Source organism: Mobula birostris, chromosome 18 (genome assembly GCF_030028105.1).
Source record: "Mobula birostris isolate sMobBir1 chromosome 18, sMobBir1.hap1, whole genome shotgun sequence".
NCBI classification, from domain to species: domain Eukaryota; kingdom Metazoa; phylum Chordata; class Chondrichthyes; order Myliobatiformes; family Myliobatidae; genus Mobula; species Mobula birostris.
The window spans coordinates 57509343-57531120 of NC_092387.1; the positions used below are offsets into that span (position 1 = coordinate 57509343).

Here is a 21778-nt window from a genome sequence, read left to right on the forward strand (position 1 = left end):
ATAATTTCCAAAGAAGAGTTCTCAGTTTACTGATAGCTGGATGTGTGTCGAGTTGTTTCGTTGCTCATATTTTGAGCTGTTACCAAGCAACCGATTGGTCAGCTTGGAGAGCAGCTGGAGTTAACTTTCTTTCCCACACTATCAGACTCTGGAGTGATCCTCTTGTACAATAAAATGGACTCTCACCTCATTATGATCTTGCACTGCATCACACAGTACTGTGCAAAAGTCTTGGGTATATATACAGTATATATCTAGGGCACATAAGACTTTTGCACAGTACTGTATTTGTCAACGTGGAGTGGAAAGCGAGTTTGTAAATCTGGCGGGAGCAAAGGATGTTGCGAATGGTGTGGGTGGGGTGTGAGACAGGTGGCAGAGAAGGAGTGCTGGGGTGGAGGTGGGTTGTGGAGGAGGCACAGGTGTAACGTCGTTTGGTTCCAAACAATTGATTTATTGATCATTACAGAATGTCTCTCTGGTGTTTCCCTCACCCTTCCCCTTTTCCTAACCATGATTCTCCTCTCCCTGACCCCTTGGGGAATTCCAGAACAAGGGGTCACAGTTTGAGGATAAAGGGGAAGCCTTTTAGGACCGAGATTAGGAAAAATTTCTTCACATAGGGAGTGGTGAATCTGTGGAATTCTCTGCCACAGGAAACAGTTGAGGCCAGTTCATTGGCTATATTTAAGAGGGAGTTAGATATGGCCCTTGTGGCTAAAGGGATCAGGGGGTATGGAGGGAAGGCTGGGGCAGGGTTCTGAGTTGGATGATCAGCCATGATCATAATAAATGGCGGTGCAGGCTCGAAGGGCCGAATGGCCTACTCCTGCACCTATTTTCTATGTTTCTATATGTTTCTATATCATAATCAGGTTTATCATCACTCTCACGTGTCAGGAAATTCAATTTTTTTGTGGCAGCAGTACAGTCCTATATATAAAATTACTTCAGTACTATGCAAAGATTCTTAGGCACCTTAGCTCTATATTTCTGCATAAAGAATTTTGCACAGTCCTGTATACTTGCACGCACTTTCTGAGTAGCTATTACACTTCATTCTGCATTGTTATTGTTTTACCTTATTCTAGCTCTCTGCACTGTGTAATGATTTGATCTGTATGAACAGTATGCAAGACAAGCATTTTACTTTATCTTGGTACACATGACAATAATTAACCACATTCAGATTAATTTATTTATCTCATGTATATTGAAACACACTGCGAAAGGCGTCATTTGTATTAACAACCAACACAACCTAAGGATGTACTGGGGGTAGCCCACAATTGTCACCACACATAGGATGTTACCATAGCCTTCTGCCGGCCCTGGATCTCTTCATCTATAATTGCCAATGAGACGTCAACCGTCTTGACTTTACCACTTTACTCTGCTGTTTGAACCTCACTCCCTCTGGAATGCCCACCCTCCCCCACTCTCTTTGCACCAATCCAGTGCTGGTGAAGAGTCTCGGTGCAAATTGTCAACTGTTTATTCTCCTTCATAGATGCTGTCTGCCCTGCTGAGTTCCTCCAGCAATTAGAGTGCATTGCTAGAGGTCCCCAATTTCCTGGTTTCTATAAGACATAGGAACAGTATTAGGCCATTCAGCCCATCAAATCTGCTCTGCCATTTCATCATGGCTGATCCCAGATCCTCTTCAACTGCATACACCTACCCTCTCACCGTATCCCTTGGTGCCCTGACCATTCAGGAATTTATCAACTTCTGCTTTAAATATAGCCACGGACTTGACCTCCACTGCAGTCCAGCAGAGCATTCCACAGATTCACCACTCTTTGGCTAAAACTATCCTCCTTACTTCTGTTCTAAAAGTTTGGCTCTCAACTTTGAGGCTGTGCCCTCTAGTTCTGGATACCCCCCCCCCCCCCCAGAGGAAACGTCCTCTCCACATCCACCTTATCTAGTCCTTCCAACATTCAGTAGGTTTCAATGATATCCCCACACATTCTTCTAAATTCAGGCCCAAAGTTGTCAGACAGTCTTTGTATGTTAACCCCTTCATTCCTGGAATTATCCTCGTGAACCTCCTCTGGATTCTCTCCAATGATAGTACATCCACTCTGAGATAAGAGGCTCAAAACTGTTGACAGTACTCTAAGTGTGGCCTGACTATCACTTATAAAGCTTCAGCAATAACTCCTTGTCTTATATTCTATTCTCCCCTTGAAATAAATGTCAGCGTTGCATTTGCCTAATTTACCACAGACTCAACCTTTGTATTAAACTTCTGGGAGTCTTGCACAAGGACTCCCAAGTTCTCTGCACTTCCGATGTTTGAATTTTCTCCCCATTAGTCTGCAGTATTGTTCCTTTTATCAAAATGCATTATCATACATTTCCCAACACTGTATTCCATCTGCCACTTTTTTGCCCATTCTTCCAATTTGTCTAGGTCCTGCTGCAATCACATTGCTTCCTCAGTGTTACCTACTCCTCCACCTATGTTCTAATCATCCACAAACTTTGCCACAAAGCCAACAATTCCACTACCTGAATCATTGACAAACAATGTGGAAAGTAGCGGTTCCAATACTGACCTGAGGAACACCACTAGTCACCGGCAGCCAACTGGTAAAGGCCCCCTTTATTCCCACTTGCTGCCTCCTGCCTGTCACCCATCTATCCGTGCCAATATATTTCCTGTAACACCATATGATTTTTCTTGTTAAGCAGTCTCATGTGAGGCACCTCATCAAGTACCTTCCAAAAGTCCAAGTAAATGGCATCCACTGTCTCTCCTTTGTCCACCTGCTTGTTACTTCCTTGAACAATTCTAACAGATTTGTCAGGCAAGCTTTCCCTTGACAGAAACCATGCTGACTTTGACTTATTTTATCTTTAGTCTCCAAGTACCCCGAAACCTCCTCATTAATAATAGACACTTTCCCAACCACTGACTGCTCTATAATTTCCTTCCTTTGCCTTTCTCCCTTCTTAAAGAGTGCAGTGACAGTTGCAATCTCGCAGTCCTCCAGGACTATTCCAGGATCAAGTGATTTTTGAACGATCATGACCAATACATCCGTTATCTCTTCATTAACCTCTCTCAGGACTCTGGGATGTAATCCATCTGGTCCAGGTGACTTATCCATCTTAAGACCTTCCAGCACTTTTTCCTTTGTGTTAGCAATAATACGCACTCCTGCTCCCTGACACTCAACAGGTTTCTGGCACACTGCTAGTGTCTTCCACAGTGAAGACTGATGCAAAGTACCCATTCAGTTCGTCTGCCATTTCTTTGTCCCCCATTACTACCTCACCAGCATCATTTTCCAGTGGTTCAATATCAACTCTCACCTCCCTTTTACTCTTTATATAACTGAAAAAGCTTTTAGTATCTGGCTTTATATTATTGGCTTGTTTGCCCTCATATTTCATCTTTTCCCTTCTTATAACTTTTTAGATTGCCTTTTGTTGGATTTTAAAAACTTCCCAATTCTCCAACTTCCACTCACTTTTGCTACAGTACCTTTTATGCCTTTTCCTTGGCCTTAATGCAGTCCCTCATTTCCCTTGTCAGCTGCAGTTGCCAAACCCTGCCATTTGAGAACAACTTTCTGTGGGACATATCTATCCTGTGCCTTGTGAAATATTCACAGAAACTTCAGCCACCTCTGTTCTGCCATCGTCCCTGCCAGTATCCTTCTCCATTCTACATGGGCAAGCTCCTCTCTCATGTCTCTGTAATTCCCTTTATTCCATTGCAATTCTGATATATGTGACTTATGCTTCTCCCTCTCAAATTGCAGTATGAATTCAATCATATTTTGATCACTGCCTCCTTAGGGTTTCTATACGATAAGCTTCTTAATAAAATCTGAGTTATTACACAACACCCAAGCTGCTCTAAAAAGCCATTTCGTAGGCATTCAACAAATTCCTTCTCCTGCAATCTGACACATAAGAACATAAGAAATAGGAGCAGGAGTAGGCCATCCGGCCCATCGAGCCTGCCCCGCCATTCAATAAGATCATGGCTGATCTGTCCGTAAACTCAGCTCCATCTACCTGCCTTTTCCCCATGACCCTTAATTCCCCTGCTACGTAAAAACCTATCAAACTGTTTCTTAAATATATTTAAGCCTCAACTGCTTCCCTGGGCAGAGAATTCCACAGATTTGCCACTCTCTGGGAAAAACAGTTTCTCCTCATCTCTGTCCTAAATCTTCTCCCCTGAATCTTGACACCAACCTGATTTTCCCAATCCCTTTGCATATTGAAGTCCCCCATTACAAATTGTGACATTACCCTTATTACGTGCCATCTCCAGCTCCCTTTGCAATCTCAAACCCACATCCTGACTACTATTGGGAGGCCCGTATATGATTCCCATAATTTTTTTTTGCCCTTGTAGTTTCTTCACTCCACCCACTAAAGATTCAACATTCTCTGACCCAAGTCACCTCTTCTAAAGATGTAATTCCATCTCTTACCAACAGAGCCACACCACTACCTATGCCTTCCTGTCTGTCCTTTCATACAAAGTACATCCTTTGATGTTAAGCCTTCTTTTAGCCACAACTCAGTGATGTCCACAACGTCAGACCGACCAATTTCTAATTGCGCCATAAGTTCGTCCACCTTATTCCGAGTACTACGTGTATTTAAATAGAGCACCTCAGTCCTGCATTCTTTGCCCTTTTGAATTTTGCCTCTGTGGTACAGCTTAACTCTTTGCTCCGTCTGCAGTTGTACCCAAACATTGGCTTGTCCTTCCTTGTGTTCATATTACATATTACATCATCTACTTGTAAACCTGCTGGCTCATCCTCAGCTGTATCATACTGGTTCCCATCCCCTTGCCATATTAGTTTAAACAACTCCCAATAGCTCTAGTAAACCTACCCACAAGGATATTGGTCCTCCTTGGATTCAAGTGCAATCTGTCCCTTTTGTACAAGTCATACCTGCACCAGAAGAGGTTTCAATTACCCAAAAATCTGAATCCCTGCCCCCTGCTCCAATTCTTCTGCCAAGCGTTTATTTGCCACCTCACTCTATTCCTATCCTCACTGTTGCACAGGCAGCAATCCTGAGATTGCCAACCTTGAAGTCTTGCTTCTCAGCTTCCTTCCTAACTCCCTGTATTCTGTTTTCAGGACCTCCTCCCATTTTTCTGCTTGTATCATTGGTACCAATATGTACCACGACTTCAGGCTGCTCACCCTCCATTTCCAAGATATTTCACTTCTCAAGCTTTGAACATCGCACTCACGGGGTGGGCCAGCACCTATGGAAGGAAAGAAAGGAAATGTAAATTGGTTTATTATTGTCACATGTACCAACGTGCAGTGGAAAACTTTATTTTGCATACCATCCATAAAAAATATTTAATTACGTCTGTAGATTGAGGTAGTACAAGGGAAAACAATAACAGAATGCAGAGTAAAGTCTTGCAGAGAAGGTACAGTGCAGGCAGACAATGTGAAAGGTCATGACAAGGTCAATATATTATGTCAAAACCTACTAACAGGACACAACACGTCAACCTTCCCTTTCCTCTCCTCCCACAGATGATGGTGTCTAACCTAGTGAGTTCCTCCAGCAGATTATTTGTTGCTCCAGATTCCAGCATTGGCCCCTTTACCTTTTCCGCCAATTGTCTCCCAACTTCTCACTTCAACCTCTCCCCCTCAACTGACTTTACCTATTATCTTCCAGCTTGTTCTGCTTCCCTCTCTACCCACCTTCTTATCCTGCCTTTTTCCCCCTTTCTTTCCTGTCCCGAAGAAGGGTCTCGGCCAGAAATGTCGGATCTTTATTCCTCTCCACCGATGCTGCCTGACCTGCTGAGTTCATCCAGCGTTTTCTGTGTGTTACTCTGGATTTCCATCATCTGCAGAATCTTTTGTGTGTATGATTTGCTGCAATCTCTTGCATCTCCTTTGACCATCCAATCTGTATATTGGTATTTTGTAGAAATTTGAATTTTCTTTTGGTTCTCGACATTTTTTTCCCCGCGAAATCAAGGATTTATTACCAATTCTGACAGCACATTGATCTGAGTGGCCCACTGGGTCCACATTGCTCTAGGACAGGAGTTGTATGTAGGTCGGACTGGTTATGGCGGCAGAATGCCTTCCCTAAAGGATATCTGTGATTCCATACACATTTTGAAGTTCAAAGTACATTTATTATTAAAGTATGTATAGAGTATACAACCCTGAAATTTGTCTTTCCCACAGACAGTCATGAGACAAAGAACCATGGAACCAACCCATTCAAAAAAAAACACATCAAATGTCAAATCCCCTACCCCCCCACGCACAAAGAAATCACACAAATGGAAACAAAAACCATATTGAAAACACAGAATATAAAACACAAAATGCTTATTTCAGTTCAGTTCAGCTCAGTTTTCATTAGCTACAGGCCGCCTAATTCAAAAATTGCCAAATAGTAGTAACAAAAACAAGAGCAACCAGAACTAGACAACAGTAATTTAAATGACACTCACAAAATGCTGGAGGAACTCAGCAGGCCAGGCAGCATCTATGGAAAAAGGCACAGTCGACATTTCAGGCCGAAACCCTTCGGCAGAACTTTAACTTTGATTCTCTGGTACTGCCAGAGCAACTCTGAGTCCTACCTGAACAAAGAAATAAAACCTGTCATAAATCTGAATTGGAGTCCAAATCTACAATCCATGTTGATTAAACCTTGCTCATTGATGTCATCTTTTTAATCCCAAATTTAATTGGGTTTAATTTCCCAATCCATTTAACATTGCGGGTATTAATATGGAAGTGACTCCATTTTCAGCTAGCATGAACTCTGTGGGCCGAGTGGTTTTTTTCCTGTCATGTTTTCATTACCATATTCCTATTGTACGTTGAAGTAGCTTTGAAACGAGAACTTTTGCTTTATGAACTAGCTCATCCACTTCAGTTACAATGAATAAAACTGTCCAACACATTTGTCTTTCAATCCAACCTGATAGTGATGGTGCCGGGCAGGCTTTGGGTACGTGTTTGCGGGATTATCGCAACAGTTATCACGCTGTCCGAGCCAGGATACGCTATTACCGGAAGACGCTGCAGGTAGGCAACTCTACAATGGTAATTAATTTTGCCTTTCAAAGTCTGTGCTTGCCTATTAGTTGACAGTTCTGTGTTTTGACATGTTTCCTGCTTCCTCTTGGCTTCGTTAGAGCCTATATCTCTTTCTTTCTTTCTCTCTTTCTTTCTTCAAAGCATTGTTCTTTCATGCAGATGGCAGAGCTAGAGAACAACCGGTATGGTTTGGTATTGGGTTCAGAGTTGCCTTTGGCTGGACCAGAGAATCAAAATTAAATTACTGTTGTCTGTAATGCACTGTTGATTTGAACGACAAGAGCAAGCTCAAGGGGCCAAATGGCCTACCCTTTCTATTCCTTATGCCCCTCATACCTGCTCTATCATTCAATATCAGAGCAGTGTTGAATCAGGGTGTAGAACTGTTATTTTTCTTGTAGTTTAGCTTTCCTTTCCTTTCTTATATTCTCACATAATCATATCTGTAATTGTTCAGTGAATGTTTCAGGAATTATGGTACAGTTACTTCTGCATTTCTCTAGAAACATCGTAGTTTTCAGCAGCAGGTGTCATGCCACCTGAATCTGGCTATTTTATAGGTTTATAACTTTGTTACCTCTGGTCAGAGTATGAGACGGCCGCAGCTGCTTTTTTCCTTTGTCTTTTCTTTGTTCGCTCGTCTCTCTCTTTTGTTCATTCTTTGTTCTTGTAACGCTGAATAAAACAGCCATAAGCAACAGGTGTTGTGCTTCATTCTTGACTTGTAAAGAACCTTTGCATCACAAAAGTGTCAGGATCCCACAGCAGAAGCCTTACCTCAGCATCACTTCCCTGAACTAACTCCAGAATCAGAATCAGAATCAGGACAGTATATTATTGCTGACATATATTGGGAAATTTGTTGTTTTGATAGCAGTAAAGTGCAGTACTTAAATTACAATAAGAGATATATAAATAAAGATTAAATAGTGCATAAAGACAGCAAAGTAGTGAGTAATGTTCAGGGGTTTATGAATCATTCATTTGATGGCCGAGGGGAAGAAACTGTTGTTAAAAGATTGAATGTGGATCTTCAGGCTTCTGCACCTCCTCCCAGATGATAGTCGTGAGACAAGGGCATATCCAAATGGTGAGGGCCCTGAGAGATGGATGCTGCCTTTTTGAGGTACCACTTTTGAAGACATCTTGATTTTTGAAGACATCAGTGGGGAGGGTATGCCCGTGATGGAGGAGGCCGAGGCTACAGCCCCCTGCAGCCTCTTTTGATCCTGTGCATTGGAGCCTCCGTAACAGGCAGTGGTGCAACAAATCAGAATGCCCTCCACTGTATCTTTGTAGAAATGTGCTCCAATCTTCAGTGACGTGCCAAATTGGCTTCATCATCACCCCGTCCTTACCTAATTGATCCAGAATAATCATTTCTCATTATTTCAGGACTTCAGCATATATCAGTGTAATCACAGAAATGAAGGACTTTACCCAAAGGTATAGTTAGCCAAAGTCGCTGTTTTAAAAGTTGTTTATTCTGTCTGCCTAAAAGCTTGTATAAAAATACTGAGCGATGGCTCTAGTCCGTCCCGTTCACCCTTTGGAGTTTCTGATATATTTTGCGTCCTGTATCTCATCCAGAACTGTGTGATCTCCTGGAGCCACATAAAACTGATTTTTAAAGCTGGAGTTAATTCTGAGTGGTGGAAAAAGACATGGGAAATTCCTCTCCAATTTTCCACTCAGCAGTTGAGACTTGTCCAGGAAGTTAGTTGTCAACCTTCCCGAGGGACCCTGTTCTTTCAAAGAAAATTTTAGCTTAGCTTGTCACGTGTACACTGAAATATACAGTGAAATATGTCAACGCCGTCAACAACTAACACAGTCTGAGGATGTGCTGGGGGCGGCCCACAAGTGTCACCATTCTTTTTAGTGCCAACATAACATGCCCACAACTCGCTAACCCTAACTTGGATGTCTTTGGACTGTGGGAAGAAACGAGCACCCAGGGGAAACGCATGAGGACATGGGGAGAACGTACAAACTACATACAGACAGTGGCGGATAATGAATGCAGGTTGCCAGTGCTGTAAAGTGTTACACTAACTCTGTTCTGGCACAGGAGTACAGGGCGTTACGCTTTACTGAGTTGTTTTGGAAAATGTAGCCAATGCTTTATTTCTGCCCTCCTCCTCTGCAGGTTTATCTGAATTTGGGGAGAACTGATATCTCTGAGAACTACGAGTTATGTACTGAAGTCACGGACATGCACCTGCCTCTGAATGGGCACTTTGGTGTATCTGCAGCCACAGGGGCAGTTGCTGGTGAGTGTCAGTGGCCACTGTTTGGTTATGTTTATGGTGATCGCCATAGAGTCATACAACAGGGGAATGGGCCATTCAGCCCATCTAGACATGCTGAACAATGTATTTAAGCTAGTCTCATTTGTCCATGCTTGGACCATGTTCCTATCCACGCACCTGCCCAAGTTTGATGTACCTGTCTCAACCACCTCCTTTTGAAGCTCATCCCATATACGCACCAATGGCTGTGCACCCTTCAGGTTCCTATTAAATCTTTTCCGTCTTACCTTAAAACTATGCCCTTTAGTTCTTCATTCCCAAAGCTTGGGATGAAGACTGCATGCATTCACCCTAATGATGCCCTTCATGATTAATATGGCTCTGTAAGATCACCTCTCAGTCTCTCTCTGGCTTTATTGCAATGAATTGAGTGGTAATCTGCCCAGGCTCTCTCTCTACAACTCAGTCGTTCGTGTCTTGGAAACATCCTTGTTAATCCTTTCTGCACTCTTTGTAGCTTAATGACGTGTTTCCTATAGCAGACTGGCCAAAAACTGAACCCAATCTTCCAAACATGACCTCACTTGCATCTTATAAACTCTGAATGCTACCTTACCAATGTTTGCATTTCCTTTGGATTTAAATTGTTTCTGATCAATACAAGAAAATAATACACATATTTGTGGAGTGGGCATATCCTCTTCGTAATCATGCAGGTTTCTTCCAGCTGCTTTAGTTTTCTCCCGTATTCTAAAGACGAATGGACTAGTAGTTTAACTGACCACTGTGAATTCTCCTTGTGTGGAGATATGTAGTAAAATGTGGGGTGGTGGGGGTGAAGAAGCTGATGGAATGTGGGGAGAGTGAAATGGGATTTGGGTATATTTAAGATGGAGGTTGGTAGGCTATTGATTAGTCAGACATCAAAGCTTACCGGTCGAATGGCTCAATTCCACTCCTATGGTCTTGTGGTCGTATAGTAGGTACTTTATAGCTGGTGTGGACTCTGTGGGCAACAAGGCCTGTTTCTGTGCTATATAACATTAAGCTTCAGTTATTCCATATTGGTTGCATTTGTTGTGAGTGATTTATATGCTCTGTGCCTTGGTCTGGAGGAACATTGTTGCATTTGGCAGTATATATGGTTAAGTGACAATGAACTTGAACTTTGGTTGCCCGCAGCTTATACTGTATTTTAATTTTTTTTTCTCTGTTTAGAGTTATCTGCCTATTGTTCATTTTGTAAGACCAGCCCTTGTTGGTCCTACCAAAGTGCAACACATCGCACTTGTCTGCATTAAATTCTACCTGCCATTTTCAGCCCATTTTTCCAGCTGATCCAGATCACTCTGCAAGCCTTCCTCGTTGTCCACTACACCCCCAATCTTGGTGTCATCCTCAAATATTCTAATCCAGTTTACCACATTATCACCCATATCGTTGATCTAGATGGCAAGCAACAACAGACCCAGCACCAATCCCTGTGGCACACCACTAGTCACAAGCCTTCAGGCAGAGAGGCAAACATCTACAACTATTCTCTGGCTTTTCTAGCGAAGCCAACGTCTAATCTAATTTACTACCTCGTCTTGAATGCTGAGCAAATGAACCTTCTCGATCAACCTCCCGTGTGAGCTTCATACAGTTTCTGTTATTGTCGTATCTGTATCTGACATCTGATAAAGTTGTATTACCAGATTCCCATTTTTCAATGTAAAGTTAGGTGCAAGTTGTCCATGGGTTACAACGGTGTTCCATTCCCATGTGCCTGATGAGCAGTTGCTGCTGAGGGGAGATGAGGTTGCTGGGGCCAGCCTCCATCACCACTTCAAGGTATTCAAGGCAAATTTAGGGAATTCCCAAGCATTTTAAACATCCTCAGCCGGGGGAAGTAACTTATTCAAAGTGGCAGGATAAAATGACTGTAGTGCGGGCCATGGTAAAGCCTCTGGTTTGGTTCTGAAAATCAGGGGAACATGCAGATGTGGGGACCCACAACAAAAGCAGAAAAGGTTTTGGAAACACTCAGGAGGTCAAGCAGCACCTGTGGAGGGGTAAACAGACCAGATAACCCGTGTCAGAACTTTGAAAGAGAAGAATGTTGAGTCTAATTGCAGAGAAGGTTGGGGTAGGGATGGAAAAATTGGACTAAATACTCATCAGTGGTAGATTGGGGCCAGAGTGGAGGTGAGTTGTTAATGGGGCAGTTAGACATTTTGGAGGTGTGCATATGGAAGGTGGGTGTGGGGAAGGGATGGGTAACTGAGCCAGTATCGCAGATAGATAACCTCAGGCAGAAATGTGCAGCGCTGACATAGAAAAAAAGCTTGATGAATATTTCCAGAATGTTGTTTTTGGGGTAATGCACTCAAAATGCTGGAGGAACTCAGCAGGTCAGGCAGCATCTACAGAGATGAACAAAAAGCTGACATTTTTAGCAGAGACCCTTCATGAGGACATCATCATAGATATTGCCTGACCTGCTGAAATGCCCCAACATCTTGTGTGTGTTACTCTGGATTTTCAGTATCTGCAGAATTGCTTGTGTTTATGTTGTTTTTGGTGTGAGTGTGGTTCCACCTAGTGGCAGGATCAAGGCTGGAGTTGGTTAGTAATTGAGCTGTGAACAGAGTTGCCTACAATTGTCCCTGAAATAACGGGTAATCGGTTTATCGTTGTCACATGAATCGAGGTGCAGCGAAAATCTTTGTTTTGCAGGCCATCCATACAGAGCAGTACAAACATAGTCACACTGAGGTAGTACAAGGAGGAAAACAACAACAGAATACTGTTACAGAGAAAGTGCAGTGCAGGTGGACATTATGGTGCAAGGGTCGTGACGAGGTAAACAGTGAGGTCAAGAGTCCAACTTTATCATACAAGAGTTCTGTTTAATACGCTCGAACAGGTCCAGGTGTTCGCACAATGCATTGGGCAGCATAGCAGTTAGCGCTACACTGTTACAACACCAGCGATCTGGGTTCAGTTCCGTAGCTGTCTATGGTGTGTACAGGAGTAAGGAGTTTGTACATTTTCCCCATGACTGCGGGGGTTTCCTCCAGGTGCTCTGGTTTCCTCCCACATTCCAAAGACATATGGGTTAGATCAGGTGGTAGGGACTTATTGGCCCGAAGGTCCTGCTACCGTGCTGTACTTCTAAACAAATTAGTTACTTCAAGAAGCCAGAAGATCAAAGGACCTGTAAGCAGGTTTAAGTAGGACTGTATGCTTCTGGGCTGCCATTTGGAGAATGAGGGTAAACTGCTCAGAGTGGTGCTGCCTGTGGAAAGAGAAAGTTAGCACTTTCGTTTCAAAGCCTTTCCCACGCCTGAATTGTTAGTTGTTCCTCCTGCGTGACCTGCTGAGAGTTTCCAGCATTTGCTAATGACGTTTGCAGTATTTCTGCAGGATGTTGCCCAAAAAGGAGAACTGTGGTTAACCAGGCAAGGCTGTGTTTATTCCCACTGGTAAATTGGAAACTGATGGTTACATGATGGAAGATAGGATAGATAGATTCTTCCACTCCTGCCCCAGGCCAGGGGTGTCTAAAACTAGTGGGCATAGATTTAATCTGAGGGGAGAGAAATAAAAAGGAGATCTGAGGGGACATTTCTCCACTCACAATTTGGTGTAAGCTGCTAGAGGAGGTGGTAGAAGCAAATATAATTAGAGCATTTAAAAGACATTTGGGCAGGTACTTGAAAGGACAAGAGTAGAGGGATACGGCCTAACGTAGGCCATTGGGATTGGCAAAGATAGGCATCACAGTCATAGTCATACGGTATGTAAATTGGCTTTCTGCACGACTGGTCTATGCCAAGCCCGATTCCCATTCAACTAAGTCCTATTTGCCCACCTTTGTCCCATATATATTCCTCTAAACCAGGGGGTTCCCAATCCAAGGTGCATATACCCCTTGCATGAGGGTATTGGTCGATGGCGTAAACCAGTAGTCTCCAACCACCGGGCCGCAAAGCATGTGCTACCAGGCCGTGAGGAAACGATATAATTTGGCGATATGAGTCAACTGCACCTTTCCTCATTCCCTGTCACACCCACTGTTGAACTTGAACGCATGCGAGGTCATTATCCGCGCGTCATCCATGTCAGCGCGGGAAGAAGATCATCTCCTCGAGCTTGCAAATGATGGCGAGCTGAAAAGTATGTTTGACATAACATCTCTGCCGGCATTCTGGATCAAAGTCAAGACTAAATATCCTGAGATAGCCACGAAAGCACTGAAAACGTAGCTTCCATTTCCAACATATCCCTGCAATGAATGCGATGAAAACTAAATTGCGGAATAGACTGGACATAAGGAACCCCCTTCGAGTATCGCTGTCTCCCATCAGCCCTTGATGGGACCGTCTTGTTGCAGGAAAACAAGCCCAGGGCTCCCACTGATTCAGCGATATTGGTGTGTTGCAATGATTTTATATGTTCATACGAGGAAAATATGCACTGTGTGTTTAATATCCAAACGTTACTTAAAATGTTATGATGCTATTGACTGATAAGTGACTTATAATTGTCTTATCACTATATTCATGCGAGGAAAATATGCGCTGTGTGTTTAATATTAAATTTGTTAGATAAACCCTTTTAGAAACGAAATTGAGTGTATTAGCCACTTATAAGTGACTTGTAGTTGACTTAATCACCTATATTCCAGTTGCGATTAACACCCCCCCCCCCCCCCCAGGGTTGCCAACTGTCCAGTATTAGCCGGGACATCCTGTATATTGGGCTAAATTGGTTTGTCCTTACTGTATTTCCCCCGCTAAGGTCGAGCGTTCCTATGAAACCTTTCGTGCTGAAATGGCGTAAAGTGAAGAAGCAATTACCATTAATTTATATGGGAAAAATTTTTGAGCGTTCCCAGACCCAAGAAATAACCTATCAAATCATACCGAATAACGCATAAAACCTAAAATAACGCTAAGTATAGTAAAAGCAGGAATGATATGATAAATACACAGCCTATATAAAGTAGAAATAATGTATGTACAGTGTAGTTTCACTGAACAGAATCGCCAAAACTGATTTGTAGAAAAAAATCGGCACGTACACGCATACGCACACAGGTGCCCATGCAAGGCTTCATGGTCATGGCAGTCTTTCTCGGGGTAAACACAATGTATTTGACTGCTGCTCTTGTCCGTTGGCAACCCTACCCCCCCCCCCCACCCCCGGTCGGCCAGTCTGCGGTGCAAAAAAAGGTTGGGGACCCCCGGCGTAAATAGGTTGGGATCCCCTGTTCTAAACCTTTCCTATTCATGTATCTGTCCAAATGTCCTTGAAATATTAGCATACCTACTTCTACCACTTCCTCTGGCAGCTTAATCCATATACAGACCACCCACTGGGCCCCTCAGGTTCCTATTAAAGCTCTTCTCTAGTCGGCATGGATGAGCTGAGCTGTGAGTTCCTATTCTTGTGTTGAATGTTTCTAAGACTGATTCTGTTTCAGATTTCCAGCATCAATAATCTTTTAAAGCAATGCACACAATGTGCTGGAGGAGCTCAGCAGGTCAGGCAGCATCTATGGATGAAAGTTTTTTTTCTCCTCATGCCTCAGTGGAAAAAGCCTGCTTGCATTCACTCTATCTATACCCATCATAATTTTATATACCTTTAGTGATTTTGTCCTTCCTAGGATAGCAGGGGAATGGGCTGCAGGGTAATCAATTCTTTTTTTCTCCATGAAGATTTTTTCTGGCATGAAGAGCCGTGAGCGCCGAGACACCCAGCCGAGGTCGAGTCGACACTGGGTTGTGAGTGCTGAGACTCCCGTCCGAGGCCGCCGAACTGACACTAGACCTATTATACAGGTATAAGGCGAGGTGGCGGCGGGCGGAGGGGGCGAGGCCCGAGGCCTGGAGTTGGCCTGCCGCTCGTCGCGACTGCCGCCGCCCGCCCCCGCCGCCTGGTACGGTCGGGAGCAGCTGCAGGACCTGGTGAAGGTGGAGCAGCTAGCGGGCGAAAACAAGTGAGGGGGTGGTGTCATTACCACACCACTAGGTGATCATCCCAACGGCGGAGCAGGCGGAAGAGGAGACATCTCCCAACGGCTGCAAAGGCGGATGAGGATGTCCAACAATGGGTAGGGAGGCTTGCGAGCACGCCGCAAGAACTGCCGTAGACCCACAACACTCAGGGCTTGTCTACCTAGCGTGTGAAGCCTGGATTCGGCGGACTGGTGGAAGAAACCATCACTGGTTCAACGGGCAGAAAGGCGATTCTCAGCAATGCGTCGTGGAGCGCTAAGAGGGCACAGTGAGACGCACAGAACACTGCTGGCCATCCACTGCATCCTGACCTATCTCCAGCCGTCTCGACTATGTCTTGCCACTGGTCCAGATAGGCCGGGACGACAGAGTGAGGCTGACGACCTGCACAACTCTCCCTCACTTTAATCCAAGTCAAGCACAAGTCATGACTTCAAACCCAACGCGGAAGAAAGTGATGGTGCTCAGCCTTGGCACATGGAACGTGAGAACTCTGCGAGATAACATCAAGGCAGACAGACCAGAGAGAAGAACTGCACTGGTTGCAAAAGAGCTAGCTCGCTACAACGTGGACATAGCGGCTCTCAGCGAAACGCGCCTAGCAGACAAGGGCCAGCTGACAGAACGTAGTGGTGGATACACGTTCTTCTGGAGCAGTTGCAGCGACGCTGAACGACGAGAAGCAGGCGTGGGATTTGCCATCAATTCTAACCTCGCCGGTAAACTCACCAAGCACCCAGAGAGCATCAACGACCGCCTGATGACACTTCAGCTCCCACTTGCAAACAAGAAGAGTGCTACGCTGATTAGTGCCTACGCTCTCACCATGACCAACCCAGATGACATTAAAGACAAGTTCTATGAAGAACTCGACGCCCTCATCTCAGCAATCCCACAGTCAGAGAAGCTCATCGTTCTCGGGGACTTCAATGCCAGAGTAGGGACAGACTACCAAACCTGGGAAGGGATCATTGGAAGACACGGCACTGGCAAGTGTAACAGCGACGGCCTTCTGCTCCTCAAGACATGTGCCACACACGACCTTGTCATCACCAACACCCTGTTCCGCTTACTCACCCGTAAGAAGACGTCATGGATGCACCCACGCTTGAAGCACTGGCATCTGATTGACTACATCATCACCAGGAAGAGGGACAGGATGGATGTCAGAGTGACGAGAGCCATGTGTGGTGCCAACTGCTGGACCGACCACCGCCTCATTGTGTCCAAGTTCAGGCTTCGCATTCTGCCCATGAGAAGACCCCAAGGGCAGAAGACTGCAAAGAGGTTGAATGTCTCCAAGCTGAAAAGCAGCAGGGTTACAGAAGAATTCATCGATGACCTTGAAGGCAGACTGTCAGACACACCACAGGAAGACGGGACCAGCGTTGAGGAACAGTGGACGGCCTTCAGAGACGCTGTCTACACTACCGCCCCCGAACATCTCGGACCAGCAACCCGAAGAAACCAAGACTGGTTCGATAAGAATGATGAAGAAATACAGGCACTACTAACGGAGAAACATCAATGTTACAGAGCGACCCCACGTCGCTAGACAAGAAAGATGCCTTTACCAACGCAAGAAGAAAGGTACAGAAAAAACTTTGCGAGTTGCAGGACAGCTGGTTCAGCAAGAAGGCCGATGAAATCCAGGGGTATGTAGACAGCCACGACATAAAGCGCTTCTATGATGCGCTTAAGGCTGTATACGGACCCCAGTCCTCCGGCTCCTCACCCCTCCTCAACGCAGATGAGACGCAGCTGCTGACAGAGAAGAAGCAGATTCTGGATCGGTGGGCTGAGCACTTTAACAACGTCCTTAACCGCCCTGCCGACGTCAATGACGAGGCCATTGCCCGCCTGCCCCAGGTAGAGATGAACAAGAACCTCGACACCCTCCCCACAGTAGATGAAGTCAGGAAGGCAGTGAAGCAACTCTCCTGTGGCAAAGCGCCACGACCTGATGCAATCCCTGCTGAGGTATACAAAGCAGGAGGCCCTGTCATGATGCAAAAGCTGACTGTACTCTTCCAGTCCATGTGGAAAAAGGGACAGGTCCCGCAACAGCTGAAAGATGCCAGCATAGTCCACATCTACAAGAGGAAAGGCAACCACCAGTCTTGCGACAACCATCGAGGCATCTCCCTCTTGTCCATTGCGGGGAAGATTCTCGCCCGCGTCCTGCTCAACCGCCTTCTCCAACATCTTGAGCAAGGTCTGCTCCCAGAAAGCCAGTGTGGCTTCCGTGCTGAACATGGGACCGCAGACATGATTTTTGCTGCACGCCAACTCCAGGAAAAATGCCAGGAGCAACACAGCGACCTCTTCGTGACCTTTGTCGATCTAACCAAGGCTTTCGATACGGTCAGCAGAGGAGGCTTGTGGAAGATCATGGAGAAGTTTGGCTGCCCCAGCAAGTTCATCACAATCGTCCGGCAGTTCCACGACGGTATGATGGTGAAAGTTCTGGATGATGGCGACGAGTCGGAGGCCTTCCCAGTGACAAATGGCGTCAAACAAGGCTGTGTTCTTGCCCCGACTCTGTTCAGTATGGTATTCTCTGCCATGCTGACAGATGCCTTCCATAACTACGAAGAAGGGATTCACGTCAGGTACAGGACTGACGGCAGGTTGTTCAACCTTAGGCGCCTGCACGCAGTTACAAAGGTGAGAGAGACTGTCATCAGAGACTTGTTGTTTGCTGATGACTGCGCACTCAACGCCAGCACAGAGCAGGAGATGCAGCGTGAAATGGACTGCTTCTCACAAGCCTGCGACAACTTCGGTCTCACTATCAGCACCAAAGTTATGTACCAGCCTGCCCCAGGAAAGCCATACCAGGAGCCGCGCATCACGGTGAAGGGCCAGAACCTCCAGGCAGCCGACAACTTCACCTACCTGGGCAGTATACTCTCTCGCGCAGTGAACATTGACGCTGAGGTCAACAACAGGATTGCCAAAGCCAGCGCCGCCTTTGGGAGACTCCGTGAGAACGTCTGGGAGCGGAGAGGACTCAGCCTTACCACCAAGCTGAAGCTCTACTGTGCAGTGGTCCTTACCACCCTCCTTTACGCCAGCGAGACCTGTCTGTCTACAGCAGACACGCCAAACAGCTCAACCATTTTCACCTGAGCTGTCTCCGCAGACTCCTCCACATCAGGTGGCAGGACAAAGTCCCCGACACGGAAATCCTGGAATGAGCTGGGCTCTGCAGCGTCTACACCCTCCTGCTGAAAGCCCAAGCCAGGTAGGCTGGACGTGTGGTCAGAATGCCAGACAGCCGATTGCCTAAGCAGCTGCTGTACGGAGAACTGTGTCAGGGCAAGCGCTCAGTCGGGGGGCAGAAGAAACGTTACAAAGACTGCCTGAAAGCGTCCCTTAAAGGCCTGGGTGTCGACATCAACACATGGGAGACGCTTGCCCTCGACCGTCCAGCTTGGCGCAGCAAGATCACCACAGGAGCCCATGCAGCTGAAGTCAGGCGCATCATCGAGGCGCAACGAAAGCGTGCTGTGCGCAAGGCCCGAGCAGCATCCACTGCCACGACAGCACCCACCCACTTGTGTCCCACATGTGGGCGAGCCTTCAGGGCCCGGATTGGCCTCATCAGTCACCTCCGGACCCACAGCCACCAATCTCCCATTTGACTTTGAAGCCATGGTCATCTTCGATTACGAAGGACGAACAACAGCAACAACAACAACAATGGATGGAAATAAACTGTCAACGTTTTGGGCCAAGACCCTTCATAAGGACTTTTTCAGAATTTTTAAACAAAATTTCTTTTACAAAATTGGTGTCTTTAGCCAAATATGTAATCAGCAACACACTGCAGGTTTGTATCTTGCTAACCTTTTGGTGACAATTCTGACTCTCTTAGTTCTGAAACAAAATAACTTCTCAAAATTGCTTGTCTCCAGCCCACCTTCTGCTGTAACCCTCATCCAGGCCTTGGTGGTTTGAGGTTTTATGGTCATAATGTTTCCAGAAGGCGATTCCTCAAGCTCTTAAATGTCATTGGAAGAGGCCAAGGTCAGAGTGGAATAGGGATTGAATGTGCCTGTTGGCTTGGTGTCACCCTTGTGGACTGAATCGATGTGTCCTCAGAGCAGTCACCCAGTCTCTGGTTGGTCTCTCCAAAGTAGGAAACTAAAGTACAAGGGATATTTTGAGTAAGGAAAGATCTTAAAGTGATTTTAGACATGAGGCTGGCGAGTGTGCGGCTGCTATTTCCAAAGTAAAATTTGCCTACTTGTTGGACAGAACAAGCAAGGTGCCTTAATGCAACTTGAAATATGTTGTGCATGTTTTCCAGATGACCACGATGTACTGTCATTTGTCACGTTCAGCTTGAGCGTTCCTGCGACACCGGTAAGTTGAGCTTTGTAAACTTTGAGAACAAGCATTGTGCTGCAAATGTCATCTGTCATCCCTGCACGTCACTAAGCAATGTCGCCACCTTTGTCTACGTGAGGAGGCATGACTGCACAGATGGTATGTAATTATATGGAAGTTGAGCACGAATCATTTCCCTGATTTAGTTTGTGACTCGGGGACGAGTGCTTGCAGCGAAGTGGTGAATATCACTGAAGAAGCTTCAAGGACATAAGGTGCAGAAAGGATGTGTGGAGAAATATGGTGCCAACGAGGGCTGTTATAATCAGGAACTCTCGGCTCTTTTATGTGGTGGAAACCAAGTGAAATGGGGATTTCCAAAGAAAATGGGATAGGGAGCCACTTCGACCCTCAAACCTATGAATGTAGCTGAGGAAGCGTGGAAGTGTAGCAGTGAGTGTAACATTATTATAATGTCAGCAACCCCGGTTCAATTCCTGCCGCTGTTAGTAAGGAGGTTGAACATTCTCCCCATGACCTGAGGGTTTCCTCCAGGTGCCTTTGTTGCCTGTCACGTTCCAAAGACCTATGGGTTAGTAGGTTTCTTGGTCATATGGTGCAACTGGGCGGTGCAGGCATATTGGGCCAGAAGGTCCTGTTACCATAAGACTATAAGATATAGGAGCAGAACAAGGCCATTTGGCCCATCGAGTCTGTTCTGCCATTTTGTCATGGCTGATCCATTGTCCCTCTCAGCCTCAATCGCTGCCTTAAATGTATGCAGCCACCTGTGGTAACAAATTCCACAGATTCACCACTCTCTGGCGAAAGAAATTCCTCCTCATCTCCATTCCAGTGTTCTCAGACTCCCCAAGAAACTCGATAGGGTTCCTTCAGATTCTCCAATTTCCTCTCACGTTCCAGAGATTTGGGGGTTAGTAAGTTAATTGGTCACATGGGTGGTGCAGGCACGATGGACCAGAAGGTCCTGTACCATGCTGTATCTCCAAATTTAAAAAAATAAGTAGTTTCTCAACCCCAGGCCTCAACTTCTCTTCTAGGCCAGTTTTTCATAATCTTCAATTCCCTAATTTTTCGAGAATGTACCTATGTCTTCTTTCTGGGGTGGTACAGCAGCGTAGTGGTTAGCACAACACTCCACAGCACCAAGGACTTAGATTCGTTTCCCACCACTGCCTATAAGGAGTCCATATGATCTCCCCATGATGTTTGGGGTTTCCTCCCACAGTCCAAAGATGTACTGGTTGGCAGGCTAATTGGTCATGGTAAATTGTCCCATAATTAGGCTAGGATTTATCGCGGGGGATTGCCAGGTGGTGTGACTCGAAGGGCCGGAAAGTCATGTTCTGTGTTGTATCTCAATAAATCAGTAATAAAAAAATAAATGATACCTCCCATGAAGTAGCCTCAACAGCTCTCTGGGATAAGGGAGAGGAGCTGAGGAAAGGCAAATGAACTTCAACTTAGGTAAGTGGGAGGGTGGAATTGGAATTGGTTTAGACTGTCGAAGGGTCTCAGCCCAAAATGTCATCTGTACCCTTTTCCACAGATGCTGCCTGGCCTGCTGAGTTCCTCCAGCATTTTGTGTGTGTTGCTTGGCTATCTGCAGATTTTCTCTTGTTAGTGTTGTGAAATGATTGTCTTGCATATGTTCATGCAGATTAGAACATTCCACGGTGCATTGAGGTAGACAAGGTAAAACAATAACAATACAGAATAAAATGTAACAGCTTCTAGAGAAAGTACAATGCAGGTAACAATCAAGTGGAAGATTACAATGGGGTAGATTGTGACAACAAGAGTTCAACTTACTAGTACAGCTGGCCCTCCTTATCTACGAGGGATTGGTTCCGAGACCCCCCGCGGATACCAAAAAACACGGATGCTGAAGTCCCTTATTTAACCTGTCTCAGTGCAGGTGGACTTTAGGACCTAGGGCAGCACAGGACCCACTGCCTGCAGTGTTTCTGTTCCGTTGACTTATAATACCTAATACAATGTAAATGCTATTTTAATAGTTGTTATACTTTATTGTTTAGGGAATAATGACAAGAAAAATAGTCTGTACATGTTCAGTACAGAC

The 21778-nt window shown here is 45.4% G+C and overlaps 1 protein-coding gene across 1 annotated transcript in view; it reads left to right on the top strand.

Annotated features, from left to right (window-relative positions):
* LOC140212138 (protein ERGIC-53-like) overlaps nucleotides 1-21778 on the top strand; it is a 124318-nt gene that overhangs the window by 21440 nt on the left and 81100 nt on the right. Inside the window, exons 5-7 of the mRNA XM_072282744.1 lie at nucleotides 6968-7067; nucleotides 9229-9352; nucleotides 19655-19710. Coding sequence (XP_072138845.1) covers nucleotides 6968-7067; nucleotides 9229-9352; nucleotides 19655-19710 — 280 coding nt within the window. The remainder of the gene's footprint in view (nucleotides 1-6967; nucleotides 7068-9228; nucleotides 9353-19654; nucleotides 19711-21778) is intronic.